The sequence below is a fragment of the Ananas comosus genome, linkage group 8 (genome assembly GCF_001540865.1).
Source record: "Ananas comosus cultivar F153 linkage group 8, ASM154086v1, whole genome shotgun sequence".
NCBI lineage: Eukaryota > Viridiplantae > Streptophyta > Magnoliopsida > Poales > Bromeliaceae > Ananas > Ananas comosus.
Genome location: NC_033628.1, coordinates 3,887,450 through 3,897,851, shown reverse-complemented (window position 1 = coordinate 3,897,851; position 10,402 = coordinate 3,887,450). Strand labels below are relative to the sequence as shown.

Genomic DNA, 10,402 nt, shown 5'->3' with positions numbered 1-10,402 from the left:
ATTTAATAGTTAATAATTTAAATTTAAATTTTAAACTTTTATTTTAATTTTTTAGATTTTAAAGTCATTTAATAACTAATAATTTAAGTTTAAACTTCCAAGGCTAATTTTTAAAGATTATCAGAAATCCTGTAGAATTGTATAATATGTATCCAAACAGCTTTTAAAATAAACCCGTGGAATTTTTTTGAAATTACAGGATACTCCATTTCATTTGGACCAAAACTACGGTATTTAGACTCTATGGAATTTTTTTACTATTCATCCAAACAGGGCCTTAGGATAATAGTAGTCCTGTAGGATTTAGTGGTGGTCTTTCTAGGATTGAGTTAAATAATTGGTTGAATAGTATGATCTAAAAGATAAAATTGATTAAAGTGTAGATCTAACGGCTAACAAATCGATAGCAAAAGAGCCCAAAAGTATTTTTTTTGTTTGAGGGAAAGGTAGCATGCTGCCCACTTCATTCATTGAAAAGATGAATTAGGTGAACACGAGGTGAGACAGCGAGGGCCTCAATTGGGGTGAAAATGCACCCAAAAAAAAAAAAAAAAAAAAAAAAAAAAAAAAAAAACTATTGAGAACAAAAGCAACACTTTGTGGGGAAAGATATTGAACCCAGATGTTAGTCCAGCATTTAATGTTAAGGACCGCATTCAGTGGGTCGGGCAGAATCTTTCGAAAGATAACACTGTTCCTGGCCTCCCAAATGGCCCACCAACAGGCTGCAAGTCCCAAAAGCCTAGGGTAGGTAATCTGATTCCCTTTCCTCTCCTCTCCATCCATCTGTCCCAGACACAACCAACATCCTCCCCCAAGTCCCTAGGTTGGATGCCATCCAAAGCCGTCACAACCAAGAACCTGGTAAAAACACATCAAGTGAATAGATGGTCCACATTTTTTTCATTACAAATTTGAGTAGGTAAAATCTTACTTATCCACTAAAGTTTTTATTTTTATATATTCATGACGAGTGCACAAATAGAAACGAAAACTACAATCGTTAAGTAGACAAACTACAGAATAATAATAATAAAAAAGAACACAAGGATTTACATGAAAAAAATTTTGCCAGAGAAAAAACATGGGCAAAGGTGTAGGAAACCGAAATTTCTATTTCAAAAATTAATTATTTGAAATTGAAATTAAATATTAATTTGATTTGATTCCCTAAGTTCAAATAGGGGATCTGGAAAGGGAATAGAGTATTTTTCGCAAATTGGAACCATTTCGGATGAAGCAAAATCACTACTTTAATAGTTCAGTGCCGGAGGTCGTGGTGAAGTCCATCACATTTTATTAGCAAGCCGTACATTTTGCAGTTTATAATATTGCAAAAACCTTTTATCTGTTTAATACAAAATGTTCAAATCCTTACTGCATAATTAATGTTAAAAAATAATACTTTATTTCTTTAATTTACACTCGGTTAACTTCTAAACTATTTTTTTTGCATTATTCCATTTAAATAACTTAAATAACTTTGCTAAATCTAATATACAGTAATTCAGTAAGTGATTTAATTTTTTACTAGTGTAGTCACCCCGTGCGATGCGGCGGGCAAATATTGTTCTTCGTCATGACTCGAAGATATATAATGAATTTTTAAAAAAATCTAAAGAATGCCTTATAAGTTTGGAAAAAAAAGAAGCCGACACATCCTAACAATGCATAAATTCCTAAATTGAGAGGGCTTAAAACAATATATTCAACTTACATACAACGGCAAAAGAATGAAGAAGCATCTGAAGCTAATATTAAACAAAAGCAGTCGTAATTCAGCAACTTTAAACAAAAAAAGTCTTTCATACTTTACAAACTTTGAAATATAAAATATAATGAACTCACATAAGTTAGAATAAAATAGTAGAAATAGTAGATTAACATTTTTTTTCTTATTTCTCGCAACATAGAAGCTATCACCACAATAATAAAAGTGGCAACTATTTTAAGTATAAAATATGGTATATAATTAAAAACGAAATAGTAAATACAAAAAGAACTAAAAATTTTGAGTAACAAACAAATAAAATTATAGCAGGAGTGACCATAGATACAATAATATTGAGAATTGTAGAAGCCAAGGAAAGAGTGCAAGAGTTGGCTGAAAGAAAAAACAATAGTCATTAAAAAAATAAAGAAAGAATGAAATAGGATTAGTAGGAAAAGTAGGATAAGAAAATATTACTAAACTGCTGTCCCAAAAATATGCGATTGCAGTAGTACAAAATTCAAGTGCAGTAACAACTTACAAAATTTTATAAGTTGCAAAACTTATAGTCAAATAATTTTAAATATGAACAGTAAGAAAAAACTATCACAACAATAAAAAAATAAATAAATAACAAAATACTGACATGTCGACAAAAGAAAATATAATTTAATTAGAAAGTAAACCTGCCTAAATTAAGAAAATACCTCCACGTGGAGTAAAGAAAACCTTATTTTGTCAATATTGAACAGGAGAATGGGAAGGATAGATCTGAGTTTACATTGATTTATGTCTCTATTGTCTCATATGAATAATCTCAATACCATTGCATTTAATACAAATTCATATAATTATAACTGTACTCTTTTCTTTGGATTGAGATAGCATATTCTCAAGATCATACATAAATAGTACACTTGAAGGAATTCAATTCACCCTTTACTGCAAAAAGGTGATGTCTATTCTAGTTTTGCTACATTTGCAGAGAAGATAGGTTATCGGAAGTGCAACTTGGTGAGACTCATGTGATGGGCTATGTGACTGCTTAACTGGTGCAACCATATCAAGACAGGCCTACTGAACGGACACTTGCTATCTTTACTGAGTTATCTCCCATGGCTGATCCCTCTTTTGAGGGAGGGAGTCGTAAAGTATTCGGTATACAAAAAAAGGAAATAATGAGTTAGAACTAATAGTAAAACTGCAATATTTTTTTACAATCCACATATACAGTAGATGAAACAATAGTAGCAAAAGATCAAGTGAAGCATCAAATTAAAAAATTGATTATAAAAGTAAAAAAAATATCTTCACAACATTCGAAAAGATATTAAGTGAAAAAAAAAATGAAGGAGCAACACCTAAGATTAAGTAGAAGCTAGAGAAATATCAACAAAAATTTGTAGCAAAAAACGATATAAAAAAAGGGGAAAAAAAAGGGTAAAATATACATCATAAGTATAAGCATTAGTAGTAGAAATTTGAACAAATCGAAAAAGATCAACAGGTAGTAAAATTATATTTTTACTATAGGCTCAGACATGTAATGAGTATTATCAATAGTCAACAATAGTATTTTTCTCATATCAAAAGTCTTCGAGATAAAGTGCCGTGCATAGTTATATGTTCTCAATAGCTTATGTATTTCTTGCTAGGGGTAATCACTGGTTGCATTTATTAAATGCCATCCTAGTTGATACCCAACCAACAGAGAAATAGAGTTTTTTTTTGCTGCAATTTTTTTTTTTTCAGAGGCATATTATATAGGCAGCAAGAAGGCACCACGGAGAATGAATCAGAGTCATTTTCGTGACCGGAGGTGATGAATAAGCCGAAACGAAGCGTCGCTAACGGGGATGGCGCGATCGGAAGAAGGGCCGACAATGAACTCGGTCCAACATTCCGTCCAGAGAGGGAACAGGAGTCAGAGCGGCATCTAGGGACGAACGAAACGAAGTGTCGCTAACGGAAAAGGGCGCGACGGGAAGAACCGACCACGAACTCGCCCAACATTCCGTCCAGAGAGAGAACAGGAGTCAGAGCGGCATCTAGAGGGGAGAGCGCGATGGAGCCGGAGGTTGAAGACGAAGAAGGAAAAATTAAATGGGGAAGCAGAGTAGGAAAAGAAATTTAGATAGGTGGATCTTAAGATGACAAATAGGGTCCACCCATTAATTAACTAATAAACTATCTTAATATGACAGGTTTTAAGCTAATGTTCCCACGTGGACAGGAAGGAACGGGATTTCATTATAGTTATAGATAGATAGATTGATAGCAAGCAACAATAATATTTTTGTCTTCATCACTTATTAAGAGCAATTTTTGGTTGCAACGGTTGCATAACTGCCATCTAAGTTGCCTTACCATGTATATACTCTTTTCATATTAATCATAAGATTATTCATTTTGTCATCATCGCCAATACCAAAAAATAAAAAACTTAATATTATTTTCGCAGAACTTATTAGAAAGTATCTAAAATCATCAAGTAGTAAAAATGAATAGAGAAGCAACAACAAAGTAAAAAGTGAACTGCAAATATAGTATACAGTAGGAAAATCGGAGTAAAAAAATTAAGAAAATCAAAAAAATTGAAAATACGATAGAATACAAAATATTATATAAGTAGGCATAAACCCAAATTTTTTAAAATGTCTCAAATAGGTTCCTCAGATATTGCAGGTGAGCAGTCAACTTCAGAAGAATCATGTTTGAGCCGACAGTCAAGCATTTATTCTAATTCAATTGAATTGATTTAGTCTTGATTTGGGTGTAGATAGACTATGGTGAAAGCTGCACGACTTGGTTTTAGTCTAAATAGACTGGACCCTTTAATGATTCGATCCATTTGTCCGATGAATACAGGAAATGTATGCAATCAGAATTTAAATATGCTTTTCTTTCACTGTATTTTCTTTTCACACCTATACTAACTATTCTGAAGAGAAGCTGTTCATGACCAAAGATGATCTCGAAGCAAAATAAGCGACAAAAGCGACAACAAAAGAAGCAGCACCTATGTAGAAGGCTAAAAGAAAAGTTATAAGTAAAGAAGTAAATGAATACATAGGCACGACACTTGAAGCAAAGAGAAATAATGCTCTTAAGAAATCATCACAATAATCATAACAATCCATAGTACTTAGTAATATATTATAAAATATCTGGCATTCATATTGGCAGCAAATCAATCGACTACCTCTTTGATGTCAGCAAATCAATCGGCTACCTCTTTGATGTCAGCAAATCAATCGGCTACCTCTTTGATGTCAATTCTAACAATCCTCAACCGGTATACCCATGTTCCGTCAAGTTAATTGGCTCTTCCGGTGCAATCTATTTGTTTTTTTCTTTTCCTACATTGCCCTGATGCCAGGTTATTAGATATGATTTACATACAAACAATGTGATAGCAATGGGATTTCAATGTGATGGCAATTGGATGTATTCAGATTCCGAAGATGGAACTGTAACGTAAGCTTTTTTATAATTCTCCTTGAAAATCCTTTTTGGCTCAATGTGGTTGATCATAACTTATTCCTGATGCAATTTCCTTGATTCAAAGCAAGACAGTTTGAGCTTGAAAAAGTTTTACATTAGAAAAATATCATTGCGTGGTTTTAATAATTCATAGCTCAGAGAAAAGAGTTTAACTGAAACTATGGGTTTGGCTAAGTTATTGAAGCTGATTTTATGCTGACACTTGTTACAGTTGATTGAATTCGTGTTTATTAAAAGCTTGCATGCCCAATAGGATTACCGAGAAATTGGTTACTAAAGTATTGTTTCTTTTATTGTAGGCTTCATCTTGCGTGTGTTTGTTCATCACATTACTTTCATCAGTTTTGGCTTTTTCCTTCGTGTTACTTTTCTCTATCTGATAGTTCACTTTTTTCTTTTGTGAGGAATCCTAAATGCATTTCGGCATCTCACTGCGACAAAAACTTTAGACTTTTTCAATTCGGCAAGAACGCAAATAGAAACAATTTCAATTGAGCCTATAAAAGAAAGTGTAAAATGTGTACCTGAAGCGTGGCGAAGCAGAAGAGAGCGATTCCGATGTCGCGGTGGGCGTAGTATGTAATTCCCTTGGATTCACTGCCGAGTTTAGGGCCTAGACCCCATCCAGCAACGCTGAGGACGTAATCGGAGCATTGGCAAGCGATGTGGAGGTAGAACCATGCCGGATCGGCTGATTTGAACACCCGAAGGTACCTCGCCATGATGACTCCGAGAGGAAACAGAAGACCCCAGCTCATGGCATTCAATACTCCATGGAAAATTAAGATATTTGTCAACAGGAAAATTTGAAATACAAAATGGAAAATCTTACTGTCAATTCTTAAGCATTCTAATACTAAGGTCTGTAAGAGGGATCGCCCGAAGCCCGCGGAGGGATCGCTTCCAAAATCAGAGACAGGAAATTTCAGGAGAGAAATAGTTTTTTTTTTTTGCTGCAAAATTGTTATTTTCAAAGGCATATTATATAGGCAGCAAGATGGGAGAATGGATAATGAATCGGAACCATTTTCGTAGCCGGAGGCGCGACCGGATGAACTCGGCCTAACATTTCGTCCAGAGAGGGAACGGGAGCCGGAGCGACATCTAGGGTTTCATCCAGAGAGGGAACAGGAGCCGGAGCGGCGTCCAGAGAGGGAACGGGAGCCGGAGCAGCATCTAGGGCCTCGCTAACAGGAAAGGGCGCGACGGGAAGAACCGACCACGAACTTGCCCAACATTCCGTCCAGAGAGGGAACAGTACTCGGAGCGGCATCTAGAGGGAAGAGCGCGATGGAGCTGGAGGTTGAAGACGAAGCAGGAAAAATTAAATTAGGAAAACATCTAAGATGACAGGTAGGGTCCATCCATCAATTAGAAAAAGAAAATTATTTAGATAGGTGGATCTTAAGATGACAGGTAGGGTCCACCTATTAATTAACTCAGGTTTTAAGCTAATGCTGCCACGTGGACAGGAAGGAACGGGGTTTCAATATAGTTATAGATTATAGATTTTTTGTAAATAAAATAATAACAACCAATGGCTAACATCTAATGGAGCTATTAAATTTAGCATACTATTTTATTTATTTATTTAAATAAATTAGATCACCAAAAATAATTAGAAAGTTAAGAATATATATATAAAATAAAAATATTTAAAGTTGAAATGACTTATTTCAAAATGCCCTACAATATTAAGAGGTTCTTAGTATATTTTCATCTACAAACACATAAGAAGAGTTAGAGCCCTACACTAGCACTAAAAACTTTTTACAAGATATATAGGCCCATATATTTTAGAAATTAACTAAAAGTTCATAAGTTATCAAAGGACTCTAAAGAAAATATTGAAAAGTTGAGGGAGGCCATAGCCACTTTGGGTCTATGCATTGCTACATCTTGTGCACTGTATTTAACATTCAATAAAACGATGTTTTAAAATAAACATTGGCCTTATTTATTAAATGTCATGCAACATCTCTAATAAAGTAGCCGATTGCACTTAGTGCAGTTGGCTAAGGTTGATGGTTGATATCTGAGATTCATGCTTTATATCTTTAGCTAAGTCTTTTCTGTAAAAAAAATAATAATAACAAAATTAAACTATGATTCTGCAAGATCTATGATAGAATTTCTGGGATATATGTAGTTATTTACAGCGCATGCACAAAAGTTCTCATTGAACCATGAATCATACGTTCCCTAAAGTAAGGTCAACGTTTTTGGGTCCTATTTGACTCGGAATAACTAATTAAACTCGCTGACTTTTCTACATCGAATTAAGCAAGGAAAAGACTCGTCTCCCTCGCCATTCATTTCCCACATACACCATAGACTACGTTTACTCCTTTTCAGTTGCTGTATATTTCCCTTGCGCCGAAATTCGTGCACTTTTATAGAAAACTTTTAACGCGTCCACTTATGCGGGGAAAATATATACATACGTGAGAAATTAAGCATTCCCCGTACGTATTGGATGGTTGGTGTGGAGACGCGTGATATGTGACATGTAGTCGATCGAAAAGTATTGCCGTTAAAAGTACGTACGTAGTCCTTCAAACATGCAAAGAGACCCATCGCTTAAGTTGAGCTTGGCACATTCGATCTATAAAAACCACCCTACTCCTTCGAACTTTTTCCACAATTATTGTAGAGGCAAAAATACGAACCCATAAAATTCTCAGGGAGAAGGAGAGAGAGAGAGAGAGAGAGAGAGAGAGAGTTTGGAGTGTTTTGTTTAGCTTCGAAGAGATCGGAGAGTATGTACATGTCGAAAGTAGTACGTGCAAGCGCAGCGATGATGATTCTGCTGACGCTGTTGCTTTCTACTTCGCTCCCTCTTTCGACTGCCAGGCCGATCGAAAGAGGGAAATGGCTGGTCGATCTCGGACTGCAGTCACTCCCGCAAGGCGGTGGGGTGCCCACTCAAGGGCCCTCGGATTGCTCTAACGATCCCAACAACAAGCCGACAGGCCCTTGCCCACCGTACGGCGCATGAACTGAATTTATGCCGCCATTTCTGTCTTCATCGATTATGAAGATCGATCGTATTTCGACCGACGATAGCGGACAACATATACAGAACAAGTATTTCTTAATTTTTTGATATATGGGAATGAACTTGTGTGTGAAAAGTTTGTATTCTAGGGGTTTGAAAGCTAGGGAGAATTTGTGTGACAGTATATTTGATTATTTGTGTGTTCTTCTTAATTTAATGAGTTAATAAACATATATTTGTTCATTTTGCTAGTTTTGCAGTTCTTCTCCATCCCTTCTGCTTTTTTTTTTTTTTTTACTTTTTTGTATAATAAGTATCATTACTTGGTGCTTACAATAATTTCTTTAAGCTATGTTTGGTTGAGATTTACATTTTTAAAAATATTTTCTTATTCTTGGAATAACTAGTTATTTTGGAATATACAAGAATATGTTTGGATGAGATTTGAATTTGATTTGTGTTAGTTATATATATGCTAAAGCGAAGAAATTTTCTCCATCGGTTTGAACTATGACGGTGGTCAAATACGGGTTCGTGTTGCTCATGATGAGATTGAGTTCGGTTCATAAACTTGACTTATAATAGAGTTGGAGTTTGTTTGGGTCATGAATTTGATGTATAGTTAGGGCCAGCAAATAAGTGAGTCGGCTCGTATTCGGGTCGCGTTCGGTTTGGTATTCAGCTCACTCCAGTTCGACTCGAAATTAAATGAGCTGAGCTTCAATAGAAAAACAAAAATTGAAATTTATTTCAAGCCCAAAGCTTGCTTATTACTGTGCTCACTCGAATTAGGCTCGAAAAGCACGAATATATATATACGGTTGGGATGATTGCGTCCCCCTTAGGGTTGAGTGGTTTCCACAAAGTAATAATATTAATCCAAAGGTTAGGAATGATTAAAGGGACTAATCTAAGAGCCAGAAAGTCAAAAGAATTAGCTTCTCTATACTTCTGATAACATAGTAGCTCTACTATATACATATAGTGTAGAGCTACTATGCTATCGGAAGCATAGAGGATCTGATGCTTTCAACTTTTTGACCATTGGATCAAAAATTATACGGTTGGGATGATTGCGGTCCCCTCAGAGTTGAGTAGTACCCCTAGGGTTGAGTGGTCTCCACAAGTTAATAGTATTAATCCAAATGTTAGAAATGATTAAAGAGATTGATCTAAAGGCCAAAAAATCGGAAGCACCAGATCCTCTATGCTTCCGATAGTATAGTAGCTCTACTATATATATATATATATATATATATATATATATATATATATATATATATTAACATAATATCATATGCGAATTAAATTTATCAGTTTATTTTTTTAATGTTTCTTTATGTGATAGAATATAAAACTATTTAGTATAGTACTTAGATTTTTTTTTTAATGTGTCTTTATGTGATAGAATATAAAAATATTTAATATAGTATTTAGATGTTTCTTTACTTAAACTTTGCATTATTCTCTAAATATAATTAGCCATCATTGTTATATCATTTTACATATAATTAAATATAAATTTATGGTGACACCCTCAACTACAGTCGTTTGTGAAATGGTCCCTCAAATTTTTTTTTTTTTCTTTAGAATTGATACTCAGCTTTTACGTTTTCTGAATTTAGTGACTTCAATTAGGATCCGTTTGGTTCAACGTAAAATCATAAAAAAGAATTTTTAGTGAAAAAAAAAGTTCTACGTTTTATAGTATTTAGTTTGTAGGAAAAAAAAAAATTTTTCATCAACATTTATTTGATTGAAAAAAAAAAATACATTTATTTGGTTCGCTAGTTTTGAATTTTCGGTTTTCGTCAAAAAGACAATGAAAAACAAAAATTTTAATTTTTTCATATCTGTAAAAATACTTTTACATCAAATCAAACAAACGAAAAAGTATTTTTCGTGTCGAAAATAATTTTTTGATTTATTTTACGCCGAACCAAAGGCCCTCTTAATGAAAATAAATATCTCAGTGGTTTAATCAAATTTATATATTAATTAATTTTCGTCAAAAGAAACAGAAACAATTAAGAGCTAAGAACTAACAGAGCTATTAAATTCGACAACGACAGGACAAAAAAGTAAAGCAGAGGGGCCTATTCAAAATGGTCCATAGCTTAGGGGGCTCCATACATTTTCACCATTAATTAGAGAAGGGATATGGAAACATTCTTTTTTTTTTTTTTTTT

General features: G+C 34.1%; 1 protein-coding gene across 8 annotated transcripts; it reads right to left on the bottom strand.

Annotated features, from left to right (window-relative positions):
* Window positions 597-6,568, bottom strand: LOC109713609 (cytochrome b561 and DOMON domain-containing protein At2g04850-like). Of its 8 annotated transcripts, none has more exons than XR_002217131.1 (4): window positions 6,240-6,568; window positions 5,740-5,988; window positions 4,914-5,070; window positions 597-861 (listed from the first exon to the last, which is right to left on the bottom strand). XR_002217131.1 is itself a non-coding variant. In XM_020237755.1 (3 exons), exons 1-3 carry the CDS (start codon window positions 6,486-6,488, stop codon window positions 823-825), a joined length of 537 nt encoding a protein of 178 aa, XP_020093344.1. In that variant the 5' UTR covers window positions 6,489-6,568; the 3' UTR covers window positions 597-822. The 8 variants fall into 8 exon arrangements, 4 of the variants coding, with proteins under 4 accessions (XP_020093344.1, XP_020093346.1, XP_020093345.1 ...); XR_002217134.1 differs by lacking the exon at window positions 597-861 and adding an exon at window positions 6,048-6,115 and having other exon boundaries at window positions 4,794-5,080; window positions 5,740-5,942; XR_002217132.1 differs by lacking the exon at window positions 597-861 and adding an exon at window positions 4,794-4,913 and having other exon boundaries at window positions 4,944-5,070.